The sequence below is a fragment of the Cataglyphis hispanica genome, chromosome 10, assembly GCF_021464435.1.
Source record: "Cataglyphis hispanica isolate Lineage 1 chromosome 10, ULB_Chis1_1.0, whole genome shotgun sequence".
Lineage (NCBI taxonomy): Eukaryota > Metazoa > Arthropoda > Insecta > Hymenoptera > Formicidae > Cataglyphis > Cataglyphis hispanica.
The window spans coordinates 5,960,122-5,979,467 of record NC_065963.1 but is presented as its reverse complement, the minus strand read 5'-3'; the positions used below and the strand labels follow the sequence as shown (position 1 = coordinate 5,979,467).

Sequence of the window (19,346 nt, the reverse complement as noted above, 5' to 3'; positions counted from 1 at the left end):
GATTCATTCTTTTTGTTCCAGGTTAAGCTCGACAAGAGTCACAGCGGCAAACCTTCCAGAGTCATTCATATCAGAAACATACCTAACGAGGTGTCAGAGGCAGAAATCATCCATCTGGGCCTGCCCTTCGGCCGCGTCACCAATGTCCTCGTTCTCAAGGGCAAGAATCAAGTAAGTCTAAATTTATTACGCTACAGCGTTTTAATTACATAGATTTGCGAAAAAATGCGTATATGATTGCCAAAAATTATCAATAGCGGTATAAGAGGATAAACAATTAACGCAATTAACACAACGGATGTGCATAGTTAAATAAAAAATATTCGCGGATTATATTCTTGTAATTCGATCCGCGAAACCTTTTAGCACGCGAACGACGCCGTTTTACGTGCCGTGTGTTCTCGCCACTAATCGTCATCTAGGATAGAGATGAGAGTGCGTTTGTGTCGCATAACGCACTTTGCGGCCATCGCAGTAGCGGAGACAATCGAATCACCGATATATGTGATGAAATCGAGTCGACGATCGTCCGTTTAAGCATTATTATCCGTTATTACCCGCGCGCTCAGCGCCATGACGAAAGATATCCCGATGAAAACACGAGCCCTCGATATCGTGGTCCTCGTCAACTCTCTGACCAATTCGCCCTCCTGATTCGATCCCCCTATCTGCCGGCAGCTCGGTCTTCCTCTCGACGCTCGTTCGTGACGCTACACGCATCACGGAGCTATTATTTCGTACGACGAGAGAGCCGATCTATCGAATCCAGTCTCGGTTTATCGAGCAACAACGTTACCAGAGCTCGTCCCGTTCTCGTGTAATCCGCCATAGATGCCCCGTTTAAATGCATTTACGGACATTCGCTCATCTCGATTGTAAGGGCTTGGAAAACGAAATCTTTCCTTTATTTCTATAGACTTTGAAAATATTTAAAATATTTTTCCGAATAAAAAAAGAGAACTTCCAATAAAGAGGGGAGATAAATTACATTTTCGTGGCTTCGTAACTTTCACATTTTTAATTGCGATCTGCTTTGTATCAATTTTAATGTTTCTTGCCCTCTATTATTGTGTGGATAAGGATAGATGCAGCAACAAAATTGAAGCAATTTTTCGGCATAACTGTCTGGCAAACGAGATACGATCGAGTTAGTTTTACGAATCGATCCATCCGCGATCTCTCGACCGATGTGCGTTCAATTACGCGCAAACGAAATTACGTTTATCCGAACGCCGTTTTGGCCTGCGTGATCAAAATATCAATTCGCTTTGACGACATTAATTCTGCTCTCGCACGTACGACAATGCTCGCCAGGAGGTTTAACGTCGCTTTATAAAAACTCCGCATGGTTTTGCGATGTACGCATCGTCTGTAACGATCGCGTATTCAAATAACAATATCTATATTGTGCTCATATGCAACCGTGATAAACACAGTAAGTAGTCTTACATATATATATATATATATATATATATATATATATGTATTCAAATAATTCAGTATTTTTATCTATGCTTTTATATGGATATTTTTATGCAAAGTACCGATATTGCGTTGTTATCGACGTGAGTGTTCGCGAACAGGAATGAAAACAAGAATATTTTTTACCTTGCCAATAAATGACGCATCGTAGACGACGATTTGTTTGTATATTTATTTATTTATTTCATGTATATATACGCGCAATTTTTTTTTAAGAATTTAGGGATGACTTTTATCTCGAAAAGATTAAACGTCGTTTTTCTGTCAAATAAATCATTTTTCTGCAAATTGTTTTCCATCACATGTTGTTTCTGTCCTTGAAATATAGGATTTCATACAAAAACAACAAACTAACGCACATTCAACGCATCGCCACAATACTTGTACACAGTAAAATCCTGCGACTTTCTGTGGCAATGATTATTCTCAGCAATGTATGCGCAGATTGCAAAAATAGGTCAGCTGTGCATACGTTGTTCCACATTTCAAATAATGTAGATAGCCTGCGGTAGTAACAAGGCTGCGCATATTTGCGCTTTTAAAATGCGCTAAAAATTCAAATTCGCGTATTTTTAATACTTCAGGAGTTAATGACTATATTTTAAATAACGTGTGTTTAAATACAGTCAAATATGTGCAAATGTTTTAATATTTCATACGAATAAAAAAATATCATAAAGCAAGTTATTTATACACAGAAGATCTGTTTGATTTAAACACACGTCTAGCAAATATCAAACAAAATTTACGGAATATTTCATTGATTTTATTGCTGAATAATTGCGTTTAGATATGATATGAGATTTAATTATAATGTATTTTTTTAATCTCGCTCAATATATATTTTTTTTTTTTAGTTAGACTGATCAATAATTCGTTCGAGTTTATTGTCAGTGCCGAGAAATTCGCTTTGCCGCAAATTATTTCGGACTATTTTTCGTACCGACAGTTCTCCGACAGCTCGAAAATTTTTCCGATGCGACTGAGCGAATTAATGGCGAATCGTCCGGAAGACGGGAGAGGGGAAATGAGAAGAGAGGGTGGATCGGCCACGAACGACGAGGATGTGATTTGAGGACGGACGGATTTCGAAGGGGATTAAATTGGAACACCGAGTATTCATCGTAGCTTACCGCGGGCAGAGAATATTTGAATAACTTGTAAAGTCCCCCGAATGCGTATTCGATGACCGCGCTTCGGTTTCGAATACTCTCACGGTTCGTTTTAGTCCCTTAACCATCCTCCTCTACGTCTGATTCGATCATATTCTTCGCTCGAACCTCTCGCTAAGTAAGTTGCTGCATCGTTTTGGTCAAAAGTTAGCTCGTAACGTTCAATGAATGAACGATGTTCTAATCTTGTTTCAAACTAATTGTTTTTATTAACGAAATGTGACTGGTGCGCGAAACTTTGTTTCAATACGCTTCTCTCTACGATCTCCAAATTCTTTAATATAGTCTATAGAAAATATTATATATATATTTTTTATGTTCGTTAAAATGGATGTTTTGAATTTTCTGCTTAATGAAGCTTGAATTTTATTAATTCATATTTTTAAAGAGAAAATAAAATTCTTTTACAAATATACATGGAAAATGTACAATAAAATAATATATAAAAGCATATAAGAAAAAATAGTCAAATAATAATACAATTAAGCAAATAATATTATTTAATATAATTTTATTTAATAAGTGAAATCTTATTTCGCTAATTATATTTCTATACGATCCTATCGTATTAGCAACTCTCCTCGCTATTTTGATTGTATTTCGAGAAATTTGAAATATCCTTTGGGTATAAAATCAGCGATATTATGGAAGAGAGTGTATGAACCTTTCATGATGGGCATGCTGCGCTTCAAAGCGCATTGCCTAATCAGCGTGGTTAATTGCAACATGCGCTGTGTGCCCGAGATACGCAATGGGCGAAGCGTTCTATTTGGAATCCATTAAATAACTGTACCATAAGCGGACACGGAATTCCTTCAAAGGAATGCTCAACGTCATTAAATTACATGTGCCTTGCGTCTTAATTCTCGGAGAATAATCCCTATTTCAAGGGCGACCGTGGGAAAAATTGGATTATCGTCCCACAATATTTCATTGGATATTATTTATTGGGCGCAAAAAATTACCCGCCTGTCTGTCGCATTAAGTGAACGATGACGTTAACCGTTTGCCATTCTTGCAAAAACAATGTCGATTTTTATGCTTTTTAAATTTTGTATCGCGTTAGAGAAATATATACCATGTGTCAAGCTATTAGTAGGAAATAATTTTGCACTTGCGGCAAATGATGATTCAAAGATACGTTATAGAATCCCGTGCTTGCTGCCGGGAATCCCATGGGCGTCACTAATGCGTTTGTAATTTGCACGAGAAGGTTAAATCTCCTCATTTGGCTCAATGCGGCAAACCGGTGCATCGATGCATTACTACTTTAATCCCTGTCCGGGTATATAAACGACAGCGCGCACGGCTCGGCTTGCATTATCATACCTGTTGTACGCTATCATATTAGAGTCAGTATCGAGGGTGAGAGGGAAAGAGATACGCGAGCATTAAACGCATTCGCATAATCTCGTTTGGGATCGCGTTAACAAAGCCTCGACGGTTTACCGCAAGCCAGCTCGTCCGCTAATTTTCTTCAAATCCTTACGAAAGAGAGCGTGGTTTTATCGAGGACCGAGCGATTTTCAGTCAACGACGATGTTGTACTGTCGTTTGCGCAAACGACAAAATCTTTACTTGGTAGCCCGGATCATGTGTTGCGTATCGAATATGTTTGAACGTCGACAATTGTCTATATATATATTATCTCGTAAGAAAAGTTTATAGAGAAAAAAAAAATTGATTTTATCTTACTCGCATTCCCGAGATTCCATAAATGAGAATCAATTTGACTGGCGAACGATAAAATGCGATAATGATGCGATTTATCGCCATAATAAGCGAGAATATTACAATCATAATGAACAGTGAATTATGGACAGTAGTTGCAAGCATTAGCCACGGTCGAGAAGAGGTTTTGCCAGTTACAAATTACGGCAAATCGCAGAAACGTTCTGTGTTTGGCGAACGCAATTTCCTTGCCACCCGCGGCACTTGTTAGATCCGCGTGCAGGAATCATGATTCGCTTCCCCTTCGTCCATTGCCGGCGACGGCGTCCGCCCGCGGCGGCCAAGACAATCCCAAAGTAACTCGATCACGTGGGGAAACTCGCGTTATTATCGTACACCCGGGCTTAAGCTTCCCAATTACACGCAAACAGAGACCGAGGATGGGACAAGGACGAGAGAAGCGCACGTGCATTACGCCGCGGTAATAAATCGAGTTTCACGATGAACCGGCCCGGTCCCGACCCGGGCTGACCCCCGCGGGCACTTTCTCCGTGTTTGCTTTGATTCGAAGTTTCCGGTTAAGTTGGTTACCGGGGCTCTTTGTCCGATCCCGCAAACTCTTGCTCCGCCATTTCTCTCGCTTGCGGATCTTCCACGTCGTTCAGCGCGATGAAATTTTCCTCGGGCTTTGAATCTGACAGAAAGACTGAAGAAAAACGTCAGATCGCTCGCAGAAACTCGGAAAACCTATCGCGTTTGTTATTATCTTGCATTTTAAAAATCTGTCATAACTTATGATATATTTTAAAATAATTTTTTTTTAAATATAATCTGTATTTTTAATTATTTAAAGATAATATAATAAAAATATTTGTGTATTTTTAATTACGTAAATATAGCATATCTTGAATGATGTGTCACCAATTGAGAAATAATCCAGTTTATCCGTCGGTCAAATATCGAGCAACGCGGATTTTTCTATCTCACCAACGATTTTTCCCACGCTATTGAATCCGTTATTAGGACGCTTTTTCCACGAAAATCCACCATCCGGCTTCAATCTCACGCAAATATCAGTCAGTCAGACAAGTTCGACAAGTTTGATTTTTCTGTTTTTCTCTCCGTTTTAATTACCGGAGGCGAGTATCCGTGGGGGCCGCGCCTCTACGTGTCGGATGTCCGGCGTAGGGCGCGGCCCTCAAGTTAAAGGGCGTGAGAGAGAGAGAGAGCAGGGGGAGGGAGAAAAAAGAAAACATCTATCGATCAACTATTCTTCCGGCATTAGAAATGTATTTCTGCCGCGTTTTGTTTAATCCTCGAGAGCGCTGTCCGGCCAAAGCTTTCCATTCGTCGTCGTCGTCGTTTTGTTTGCTCGGTTTCCGCCCTTAGGGTTTCCTCTCCGACTTTCGCGCCGGTGTTCGATCTACAAAAGCAACGTGTCCTAGCTATAGGGTATCCAAATACGAGAGTGTTGGCGTTTGTTATACCGGAACCTCCTAGGATTTCAGTGACGCGCACTCCCAGCCGGATCTCTCCTTTTAATCCTCGGCGGACCGTGGTCCTCGAAACACTGCGAACTCATCACTCCGGCCTGAATTTCTCGAACTCTGTTGTTATCTTTGTCATGTTGCATTCGCGTTAAATTCGATCGGAAGAGGAAAAAAAGATATCTAATTCCTACTAATCTAGTAGAGAGCTATTAAATGTTTCATTTGTACTCTTACTTGCAGATCCCTGTAATATTTATAAAATACGAGATACGAGGTCCACATTTAATTAACATAAATAAATGACGAGGCAGAAAATATACTTAACGTTTTCGGTATCCACGCGTGTCCGAGTAACTCCCGCGTCTGTTTATCTTTCATCTCAAATCTCGTTTCTTGCGCGAGAAAAATATCCGCGAGATACCGCGGTGCCGTTTTCAGAGGTACATCGGTCACAATCTCGCGTATATAATTTAATTAAGAAGAGAAAGAGAGAGAGAGAGAGAGATAGAGGAAATGATAATAAACGATGGGAAAGAAGACTCTTACACGATTAACGTGACTTTTCAATTTTTGGCTAATTAATTCGCCGACTGAATGACGCGCCCTTTAAAGCAATTGCAAAAAGAGAGCGCACACATAGGAGGGAAGGGGGGGGGGAGGGAAGAGTCAGAGAGGATGGGTGATGGACGGGGGTGGAAATAGCTGTAAAGGGCGGAATGCCGCGAGCACGATAAAGCCGCGAGCGGGCAAACGTAATAACTGGCAACGATATTAATATTTTAAATTCAATTTAAATTCAATTAAAGTTATATCCCGCGGTAGCTACTAGTAGCAGTCGTTGCCCATTGCCATTGCGAAAGCGGTGATCACATTAGGGAGGAACGAAAGAGGAAGGAGGGAAGGAAGGAAGGAAGGAATGGACAAGGGATGGACGGACGGATAGACGGAAAAAAAAGAGGTCGGTCGTCGCTTCGGTTCTTGCTTTGTGCGCGTGCGGCGTACTTGCTCCTAATTATTGCGCCGCATATTCGTTTTCCCGAGCTTTCTCATTTCTGCGATGACAATTCTTTTGTTTTTCGCCCGCACGACTCCAATTAACGATTCTTCGTTGCTTGTCGATTAGTCGACGATGATTCTTTGTCTCTGCTAAAAAGCGCGGCGATAATGATTGGCTCTCTCTCTCTCTCTCTCTCTCTCTCTCTCTCTCTCTCTCCATATATATATGAGGCTTCGTTAAATATTATTTTTACTAATATTTTCGAAAACTAACTCTTGCGTAATCAACTTGTCAAGCTATCGTTTCGAACATAAATGATAAAGCTTTTTTTTTAGCGGATTTTCGAATGATGGACGGGGGTGCGAAGGTTCTCGTGCTTGTCGATCGCATTGAAAACAAGACTCAGATATTTGAATTGTCGACGCCCGTCAGTCGCGATGGTAATACGTATTTAGATCAAAATGAAATTTCCATTATGCAAATGCGCGCAGATGCATGGAGTGCGTGGTCGAGCTATCGATTCGCCTCGGCGGCGTCGTCGCGTGCAACGCATTTGTTATCTAAATATGGTTTGTCGTCTTTTCGAAATTCGACCCACTTTTTTGCGTTCGTCAACGATATTTTGATACGCTTTTTTATGCGTAACGCGAACAATCTCCCTTCCTTGTTTCAATAATAATATAATTTTCTTTCATTCTTTCTTTCTTCGGTGGAATCCGTGTCGTCTACTACTTAAGAATAAATTCCGGAAAAATCCGAAAGAACGTTGGACGAAGAAGAAAACGCAGCTTTTTAAATTCAAATAATTCGATTGTTGTTGATTCTTAATGCTAAATATAAATCGAATGGATATATAACCGATATGTAAAAAGAAAGACGAATTAAGAATTTATAATTTGCATCGATCGCATTATACATTAAATTCCGCGGAGATGAGGTATGACGTTTCTGAGATATCACTGTTAGTTAGCGAGCGTACACTTGAATTATATAACATATACGCTCACACACACGCACACACACACACACACACGCACACACACACACACACACACACACACACACACACACACACACACACACATATATATATATAATTTGCGTCGAATACATCTCCTATCTCTTCGAAAAGTGCATGAGAGAGAAATGTCTCGTCGAAAGACTCGAGGGCGCGGCTTGTACCTATTTTGCAAGCATGCATACACCTCACGGAATTTTACGGGCTAAGAGGAAAGGCTGAAGCAACGGTACGATATCATAAGACTCGGAGGCAAGAGGGCGGAAGGAAAGAAGATTCAACTCGTCGAGTAGAGAAAACGCGGTAGCGACAACGATTTCCATCCACTCTCGCCTTTTTCTATATCGTAGAAAATTATTTGCATCTCTTTTGCAACCATCCCTTCATCATTCTTTCATTTGTATGCGTGTGTACTGTAATTTCTTGTGAAATTTAAGAAATATATATAAAGTCAATTTAGACATGATTTTTTCATAACGAAAATATCAAGACGTTAATAATTTTTCAGTTATGAGCTATGATTGAGAAACACGAGTCTTTTAAATCAAATTAATCTTTTCATAAAGTAAACTTTGTGGTGTTAAGATAACAAAACTAACTATATATTTTTTAGTTAATTTCAATTTAATTTAATGGATTTTAATATGAAACTTGGTTATATAAAAATGTATGAGAAAAAAAATTGGAAATTGCAAAAAAAATGATCTTTTCGATATTTTTACTACGGAAAAATCGACTATAAATTGGAAACTCCATAGAGTCTGCTGTTAACAGGAAATCTAGTGATTTCGGGGCACTCTATATGTACATATATATCCATATGCCTGCAATTATTAAAATCGCAATTATACTCCATTTATTCATCTGTAACTTTAATCACGTATTCTAGCATTTACGTATATTGAGCGCTGCTATCTGTCGTATCTTCCATGAATTTACGCGTCGAAATAATTGGCCGAATATCTTCCACGGCCGCGATCGAACTCTCGTTTAATCTCGTGATCACGTTAGCGATCGCGCATTTTAATTCGCGTTTGCCATTTTTCCTGCAACATCCAATTTGCGCGTAACGTTAATCTCGTTTTCTCGTTAATACGTCTCACCGATCTCCTTGCTGCCGTCTCCGTGCATTACGAGAATGAGAGATAGAAATTCATCTCGCGTACGTGTGCAGCATCCTTTAAAGTTTACGACGGCGGACGGCGTCTCGTTGAACCCTCACCGAATAGCGAAAAAAGCTCGGATCTAGCATGGCCTGGTCGCAAAAGTCGACAGACATATGCGATACTGCAATAGCGCGGATGAGATAACCGCTTCTCGCATCTCCTCTTTTTTTTTTACGCGCTGCTGCTGCTGCTGCTGCTCGGCAAGCTGCAATTTCACGAGACCGCAAAGTTGAGTCCCGCACAAATTGCGGACGGCTACCGATGTGTCTTCTTAATTGTCCGTCACAAGGATAATAACGCGGTAATGTTGCTGCGCCGTCGTCATACGTGATAATACGACGTTGATGAATTTTAATTATGACTAAAAAAAAAAAACCCGCGTTCCATCCATTCACGAGTCGATAAAGAATGTCGTTAGTCATGCTATTCGATTACGTTATCTGGTACGGATTTTTCTTGAAATTATCCCACCAAGTGTACGCTTAATGTTCTCCAAACTTAATGACGACGCGAAATTCAACGATGAAATCGCATTCATGGCGCGCGGATATTATAGTATATCTTTTTTGTAATATCTATTCTTCGCGATTTCTTCGTTTAAAGATCGTCTATTACCCTTGTAATGTAAGTTACCGATGAAAAGCTTTTTTGGGAAACTTGCTTTTTCGCGAATTTTTCCTGAGGAAATTTCTTGTTCAGGCCATCTATTCGCGAATTCGGGAAAGCGATTCGACCGCGAGTCGTGAAAGCCGGACGTTCGAGAAACTTCCAGCCGTTGAATGTATATGGCAATGGTATATATGTTTAGAGAGAGAGAGAGAGAGAGAGAGAGAGAGAGAGAGAGAGAGAGAGAGAAAGAGTGGTCACGTCTCCCGAAACGGGTTAAAGACTTTTACGACCGGCCTCTGGAAACATTTCATTGCCACGCTCCGTTCCCTTCCGCATCGTGCTGCGGAAAGAAGGCTTGGGCTCAGACGCTTCGCGCGACGAGCTCACTTCTTCGTGATGGAATTGCGGGCGAGACTTCTTTTTACGTTTGTGAACGACATAAAAAACTGGAGGCGCAGACTTGACACTTAACAAAACCGCGTACACCTTTATTTTGCGGAAACGCGTGCATCGAGGCGTTGACGATTATTCGTGGCTTCATGAATCGGTGAAGAACAATAGCAGCTCGTTGTAATTGTACGCGGTATGTTTCACATAACAATAAGATGCGTTTTGCACACAATAGTACGAATAATTAGGAAAAGAATTGAGTATTTAATCAAGTTTTTCTTTATTCTCATTTCTCATGAAAGAAGATGTAGCCTATACTTTACGAGTAATCGTACAATCTGCAGTAATTGCAGCAATTGATAATTTGTCAGTAATTGCTTTCTTAATGTAAATTGCCTGCAGTGATACATATTGTGGAGGAATTACTGTGGAAAACAGCCCCTATTGTACAGTCGCGTCGCGCCAGTTTCGCTTACATATACGGGGCGCATGGCAAAAATATCACCAGCGGACGTTGAAAAATACTCGTCGTAACTATGTTGTCGTGGTAAATAGTGGGACGAAATAAGAAAAACGGCGTGGAAATATGACGCGATGCATCCAGTGGGATACGACTGCAACTTGAAATTTTCAAATTGGAAATTTGTTGGCTACGTGCTGCATGAGAAAGCACCTCGGAGACTTAGAGAAGTTAATTCCTTCAAGATGAAAAACGAAATTGATGACCCGAAAGGAAATAAACTGACCCAAAATTGTCTCGATAATCGGAATTTCTTCGAATTAATAACTTCTTCATTTTTCTCTATATATTTTTCTCTATATATTCTTTTTTAAATACTGGTTTATACTTTTAAGGTCCCAGTATTATTTTACCATAAGAGATGCTAATTTTTTCGAGATACGCCAAATATCTAAAGACAGCTAAACTTGCCTAAAATAGAAGAAGCATTCACGCTCTGTCCGGCGCGATACTATCGATTCGCTTGGACGCGCAAGGACGATTAATAAATTGCTTCCGTTCAATTATGGACCGTGATAAATCGAGCCGTCTACAGGTAGTCGCCTGGCTCATCAGCGAGGAAATTGAGCGACGCCTTCTCTCTCTCTCTCTCTCTCTCTCTCTCTCTCTCTTTTTCCTCCCCTTCCCTCTTTCTCTTTCTGTCTCGCGCGATCGGGCACGTACACTAACACGTGCGCGTATCTACATTCTCGCAAAGTTGGCAGGGAAAATTGAAAAGTTAGTCCCGTTCGTGGATGTTTCCGCGGCAGTTAAACCGGAGGGAGGTGCCGCGCTGAAATCGGCTTTTTCGCGTTAGTCGTAATAATGCGGTTATCCGAATTCGATGGTGTCACGTAGTGTCGCGAACCAAGTTTGCGAAACTTGTTTGCGAAACTGAAGTTTGCCAACTTTTCGCAGCCTTAGAGCTTCGCATCGTTCACCGTTTATCTAGGATATATGTAAGTTCCTGGAAAGAATATTAACTTTCTCAGGAAAGAGTTGTGCCGCGTGTTGCAAATCGCATTAATACACTGTTATCGATCCGCGGAGCAGAATGCAAAATAGGATGTTGAAGAGTTTAATATCGAGATATTGAATATCGTTTTTTGGCGAAACGGCGTGCCAAAGAGCGTCGCACGGTCGGTCGAACGACAAATTCGTCGTCTCGACATCGTGGAAGGTAACACGGTTAAGCGACAGGATCAATGCCGGGGTTATACTCGACTTCGGTCTTAAGCGAGTTACTTTAATCCAATCGCAAACAGGATGAGATCCGATTAACCCATGTTAGCCGGCTATTTCCAGCGATCCTGATGCATGGAGCTGTGTCTCAAGTTCTCACGCCGCTCTCTCTCTCTCTCTCTCTCTTTCTGACTATATTTTTATTTTTAAATTTTAACAATGAGATAATGAGAGAATTAATATTGTTCGACAAGCGCAATGATATATATGATTGATTATCGATAGAAAGAAATTTCGGAAATATTAATTTTAAGCAGTGAAAAATTTGATTAAATTACGTTGAATAATCTTTGTTAATTTAAAAGGTCATGAGTTCTTTTTCTTTTATTAAATAAAAAATTAGATAATTAAATATAATGTGACGTATATTTCACATACATGTAAAATGATGTAATTCAATCGTATTTTTTTTTGTTGCGATCATTATATTTCCATAAATCGTACTATTTGATAACGTTGCATCGCTCAAAGCTTTCCGCAGTGTAATACGATTTTACGCGCTTTGTTCGTCAGCAATATCGCATACATCATTCGTTGTTTTCCACAGTGATCGCCACATTTTCCGCATTGCAACAAGAGGGAGGGGAAAAAAAAAAAAACCGAGAATCGAGACCGAGCTGCTTTATTGTACCGACATGACGGATTCGGTGAACATTAGCACCATTAGCGCATCCTGCATTCGGGATCAAACGCTACGGGTTGCTTCGTTCCATCAATAACGAGCTCCTATTGTTCGTGTCTGTTCTCTGCTATCTACCGTTCTGACCGAACGAAACCTCGCGAAAGAAGAAAGAGACGTGAAATTTTTTGCCGGCGTACTTCTACGAGAATGCGAAACAATATTGGACGAAACACGAGAGACGCATAGCTAGCGACATGGCATAGAAAACTCTCGAAAAAAAAAAAAAAATGGTACAATGATAATAATGAAATATTTTTGTGACGCGTGTGGTACAGAGAGACAAGTATGAAGAAAAATATACGAAGAAAAATATAACGGAATAAACGAAAGTCGATTTTTAATGACGGATTTTCTACGCGATTTCAAAATCAGGCGCACGTATGCGTACGTGTGTATACATATATAAATATAAAACTTGACTGACTTGTTTATTAATGTAGGATCGCATCAATGAGAATTTGCCTTCTCGAGTGTCGCACTTTGTTAGTCTCATCTTTTTCGACGGAAAGATTTTCCGAGAATTGAATCGAGTGATCTAATTCAGAAAGTTCTTGCGATCCAAGATGCTATTTTACGGAGACATTACGCGATTTGACGATTTCTCGTACAATTATATTTTCGTGGCTGTTCCGCTCGTGAATAATAAACGCACATATTTTATCTCTTCTTTATATTCTTTATATTTTACTCATCTTTATTTATTTAATAATTTCTACATAATTTTTGTGAATCTTTGCTTGAATTTTTTTAATCAACGTTTCTTTTTTTTTATCTATTTTTCTTTTAGAATTATAAAAATATTAACATATTAAATTTTTTTCGTTACGACAACTATTTACACATATAATGACACAGCCACGCGCGTTTTTCGTAGATTATTTTTGCAGTTTCCGCATTTTTCGATTAAAAATTACTCCGCGTAAATATTGTCTACGCATACATACATACGTATACGGATCCTCTTATCTCTTTCATCGGCGATAATAATGAAACGTCTAAATAGCTGACGGATTACAGATGTATCGATCGGATAATTGTACGGGTTACGAACCCGTCGAAATTTTCAATTCATTAGCGTACTCTCACGCGGACTCTATATATGTATTGCTTGTACACGGGATGATGGGAAAGCTGCAGCTGATCGAGGGAAAATAATCAGTCCCGCTTTTCGCGGCTTGCGTTGATTTGCCACCCGCATTAAATACGCGCCGCGAGATTCGTCGAAATGCGACGGTTATTAAATTACTAGGGAATAGGCGTATGTATGTAATTTTTTTTTTTTCATATGTTAATTTTATTTTGAATGCGTGGATTAGCCTGATTTGAAAAAAATTTATATAATGACGTGAGAGGACGACATCGTAAGAATTCCTATTAGAGGAAATGATTCCTCTTAATATCTAAAAATATCTCGTGATTTGTTCAATTGACCTAAGATGGTATTTCAGTTCCTCTCTTTCGTTTAAGGGTCGACTCGAGTGGTTTGTGTCGCGTCCGTTGCAGAGATCGATCGCTTTTTCGACCGATTCCCATGTACTTCTTTGGGATCCTTTTCGTTTGCTAATGATGACGTTTTGCAATCCCTAGCGGCCGCTTTAAAAATGTGGCCGGCTCTCGGACCAGCCGAGATAGACCCACGTCTTTACGGGCCAAGTTTTTAATCGCTCAGCTTTTCGATCCGCCTGCGGCCGCACTTGACTATCGTTTCGCTCAAACTTGACATGATAGAGGTAGATATCGAGTTCTTTTCGTTTCTTTCATATTTTTTTTTTACGGACAATTTTTATTTTATTGTACATTTTTCCAGAGATTACCACTAACTGTACTTAAATCTTTTTCCGTATCTATAATATAAACCTGTTTCTTTCTTTTTTTTTCTTTTTTAAATTATTTACTATTTTTGCTGTTGTTAAAATATTTTTTATGCATTTAATATTTCTGTCTTATCAAAAATATAATGACATAATAATAAGATTTGCGATAAATCATGTATTCCTGCAATACGTAAAAGCCACAAAAAATTGGAAATATATATATTTTGCGGTTTTGATAATTAATGGAGAAATATTGCAGAAAGGGATTTAATAAATAAATTTTCAATCGCAAAATCGAAGAAATAAATTTATGCATTACAAGCAAAAAGAAACAACGGATTACGGGATTACTATTGCGCGTTTGCATATCGGAAATATTAATTATCGTTATTATATTAAAATTTTAATTAATGCTATATTCCTTACAATAAATGCGAGAAAAATAACTTTGGCAATATATACATAAATATTATTTGGACAGCTCGTTAAAGTTTAAAAGCGTATCATGAAATATCCACGAAAAATTCTAAACAAATATATATATATCGCAGAATGCATCGTATTACGATTAAAGAAGAGAAGCACACACTGAATTCAGTACGCGCGAGAAAATTGCGTATAAAACACAACAGGAAATTTGTGATGTAAAGGCAAAAGTTTCGTAAAAGTTTTTCCTCATTTTCCGCTAGAGAAAGAGAGAAAGAGATAAACAAAACCGAAATGTGGTATCGTCTATTCTATAAGTTGTACGTGTGAGGAAATCTTTCGAAAGGAACGAGGAAAGAGTCCGGATAGAAAACTTTGGCGACCTCCGCGAGACAGGAAACCGAGGACGGAATTCTGAGCGCGTGACAAGAGGCAGGACGCGACGACAGGTAGAACGAAGAGGGTGGTGAATTAACCCCCCCACCCCCTCCCGCCCTCCCGAAACGTAGAGGGACGAGGGGAAAATATCCGTCGGTGGCAAGCCAATGGGGATCGAAGCCACAGAAAAGCCTTTGATAGGAACCCCGGATGGTGACCCTCTCGTCCGCTTTTTCTGTGGCGCTTTCCATCCTCGCTTCATTTCCTCTCCTCTCTCCCATGGCTCTCGCTAACATCCCTCTTTGCCGTCGGAGTCGTAGAAGTCGTGCAAAGCCGATCTGTACCGCACTGTATCATGTAAGTTCCTTCCTCTTGCTTTCCTCCTCTCTTCCTGAGTGTCGCCCGAATTCGCTCTCTAATATTCTCGAGATCTGTCATTTTGATTCCGTCGTCCGCCGGCGCGAAAGCTGGCACGAATGGAGGGAATAAAAAAAAAACGCACTCTTGTGAAACTCGATTTTTAGGCGATCACGTTTCTTCTTTCATCATGATGATTCGTTTAGACTGCCGTGAATTCCGCACTCGCTTGTAATTTAAAACCTAGTTAGCAGTATTTTGGATTTGACCCTTACGATTTACATAAATTTGTAATTGTTTTTTTTTTACAATCTACATTTTATACAATAGGCTGTATCAGTTTTTCAATATTTGCAGTTTGAATCAAATTTGAAATATTTATATAATAATTTGTTTCCGAAGCTTCTTTCCGCTAGTTTCGTTGCCAATCAAGTTGCGCAAGATTAAGCTCCGACATAAGAAATCCCCTCAGAGACACGTAGTAAGGTTCGACGGTTCGATTAATTAATTAACAGGCATTATCAGTGCTTTGAGGGCGAGTTGAGCCATGTAGAAGGCTGCACTTTCTGCCCCTCGAGAGAAACGCGTGCGTATAATAGAACTTTCGGGTGCATAATTTAATTTCTCTGGTACTGCCGTTGTTTTCTTCTCGCCTCTTCTTTTGTCTTGTCCTCTCTTTTCTTATCGCCCGCAAATAAACAACGGACCGACCGCGTGTCATTGAGAATTTTTTCCTTCCTCTCGACGAACGGAGAAGTTCTCGCGTCGTCTCTTTTTACGGGATGACAAATAAGAAAATAGTTTTATGTCGTCGACATTGTTATTTCTTGAGCGAAACTAACTCTCATGGGGATTCCATTTTGCTGTTGTTATTAGCTAATGGTACACGTTGAAGTTGTGCGAAAATTCGAAAACCGGGAACGTAATAGTAGCGATGAAGTAAATATGTGTACGTAGAATCTAATACAAGTCTCTCCATAACAATTATTAACAAAGTTATGGCTGCTAATGAGATTGACATTTCCAACGTCAACGGCAAGATATTTGAGTAGACAAATTCTCAGGCACGAATACATAATGTGCTTATTTAAATAATAATTATCAATTAAGTAATGTATAGATTATATGTATAATGGTTTCTTTTTTTACTAATTTTTAATTTTGTGGAAAATTCTTGTACCATTTTATTCTCAACGATGAGAGAAACAATTTCCAATTGCCATTTCCATTTATCTCGCTACTTTCTCATTTACGTTTCATTTCCCTCTCTCTTCTCTCGCGGGGATTATCTCCGTTTGGTAGATCGAATAATCCTCGGCAGATTTCGTCACGTGACCGTAAAACTTGTCTGATTTATCATAATTGTCGACAATCCTTAAAGTACCGGCGAGAAATTGCGGGGCTGGTTTCTCCGGTTCGGTGAAACACCGCGAAGAAGCCTCGCGCGCCGAGCGAGAAACGGCGATTTCTTTTCGCGTGGGAAATTTCGGGGCTGCTCCGTCGAGGGGGTCGTCCTCCCTACGCTTTATCTACACGGCGTGCGTCGGTGATCTCTCGGTGGTCTCGCCACGATGGGAGATTATACGGCGGTGCTCGAATTAAACGCCAAAGTAAATTTCACTCGCAATAACACAGGCTTGCGTTACGTTATACCAGAGGTGGTCGTCATCGCTTATTTTTCATCCTCGCGCCGGAGTTTCGTGATATCCCGCGATATTGTCGTGCCGTGTCTCTCCTCGTGCGTGCACCGAGCTCGTCGCGAGCTTTAATTCCGAACCGATATAATCCGCTTATTCAGAGGGCGCTTATTAATTTTTAGGCGAAATCGGATCTGCGAGCGACGTAACGCGCTGATCGAAAAAAATCGGAAAAAAGAGAGTTAAGAGGAGGAATAAACGCAGGGCTTGACATAGGAATAGATCGCGTATCGGCATGATGATGAAAGTCCATAGACGGTGGAACATCTCTCCGTTTTATTTTTTATTTTTTTTTTTTCTACCGATTCTCGAAAATCGATCGTTATATACGGAATTTTATGTACCGTCGAGTGACGTTTATTCCACGATCGTCGCTTTTTGCGTCGCTTTTGTTTGCGCTGTGGGCTCGAGGAAAAGGGAAAAGCTAATCGAGAGAAAAGGTATTGCTCCACTCGATCTCGTCGGAAAAATGTCGAGTTTTATAAAAGAAAATAAACGACACCGGGACATTGCTCTCGCGATCGCGGGACCAAGAGACTCGCGTTGCCTTTTTTTACGTGGCGTCTCTCCATTCTTGTTGCTGCTGCTTTTATAGGGATTATTTTTAACATCAATTTTTGAAGAAATAGAAAATAAAACTGGGAGGTATGTACCATTTTTAAGCTCTGCATTAATATAAAATACACAATCATTTATAAATCAAAATATCGCCGTTTTTTATTAATCGTTTTTTATTATATAGACTAAAACTGATCCTTTATAGTAGTTGCATGATTAATGGTTAGAAATTAATTTTTCAGAGCTCTTTTCATACATATACACATACACCCGTCGCCTTCTTTTTCGGCGTTCGTTTGTTCCGAAGGTTTCATCATCACGATTACCTTTTTACGACGAAAATGTCCGTGCGGGGCTTTCAAGCTTTGTCACGTATAACGATGGCCAGTCACGATTCGGGCCACCTTCAATGCGCCCATTTCAATTTCGCGGTATAAAAACGCGTCGTTGAATGAGATGAGACGGATCCCTTACATCGCTTTTCTATATAGGACGTATCGGAGATGTCCCGCGCTATTCCTTCCCTCGTGTTTGGCTTTTCAATATCTATGAAGAAAGTGCGCCACTTCAGAGACATGTCATGTATCGACGACCCGAACTCGGATACTGAAAAATATAGCATCGTCACGGGAGGAACATATATTTCGACAGGTGCGATAAATGATAGAATCAAAGTCGCACTGTCATCGTTAAAATGAACTCCGACGCTTTTAACTCTGATTCGCGCGTTTATCAATATCCCGTGCGTGTTCTTTTTATAAAATCGGAAAAATTGAATAATCGATTACGAAATCATTAGAAACGCGACGACGTTATGTTTGAAAAGAACCTTGATGTGTATTATAATGACAAAAGATTTATTTTACCGTATAATTATCAGATAAGGAGATTATTAATATTTTTTTTAAGGTTCACTTTTTTGAGCATAATCGATGCATTATTGATTTTAATCATAAAGAAGACTAAGAGGATTAATTTATAAAATAATTCTTAACATTTTTGAAAGCGGATCTCTCTCTTTGTAGTGTTAGCATTATATTCCGTAGAGATTTCTTGAATCAATCTTGCAATGTTAATTAAAAAAAAAAATTTCACTTAAAGAGACGAGCATCTTAGAAGAGTTTATAGTTAATTCTCTTTGCAATATGCATAATATAATTTTTCTGATTAATAAAGTTTCGAGCGACCGAAGAAAATATTTTGTAAAAAAAAACTTGAATTGTTGATCTAACGTAAAAGTTACAGTACACGAGATGCAACAAATATCTAGTGAAATCTAATTTAATCGCGGAATGCTTGATTTATACCAAAGACGCGAACGTAAATATCAACGCATTGTTGATGTGCGCAGAAAAGAGAGGCACGAGGCGGCTAACGATTTCCAGTCGGGAAATATTGATATACGCTGGACGCATATTTTTATGGAGTGCATGGGGGAAGGAGGGTCATAAAAATCGGTCGAATACATGGCGGAGGCGGCGGTGGCCGTGTCGAAAGAATCGTAAAAATTTCACGCACGCGTTCTCGCGGCCGTGCATTCTTTACTTAGTCATTCGCGCTCCCGCCAAACCTATAAGTCGTAAACAATAGTTACGCCCGGTATATAAGACGCGTCAAATTATCAAGATATATATTTCTGAGGTACCCCCGGCGCGCGGCTGAAAGGCTGAGGGGGAGGTAAGAGGGGCAGGTGCGAGA

General features: G+C 39.8%; 1 protein-coding gene across 25 annotated transcripts in view; it reads left to right on the top strand.

Moving 5' to 3' along the window:
• Positions 1–19,346, top strand: part of LOC126852195 (polypyrimidine tract-binding protein 1) — a 351,818-nt gene that overhangs the window by 267,216 nt on the left and 65,256 nt on the right. For all 25 annotated transcript variants that reach the window (XM_050596732.1, XM_050596721.1, XM_050596731.1 and 22 more), the window contains one exon: positions 22–171. In XM_050596732.1, the coding sequence (XP_050452689.1) occupies positions 22–171 (150 nt within the window). The remainder of the gene's footprint in view (positions 1–21; positions 172–19,346) is intronic.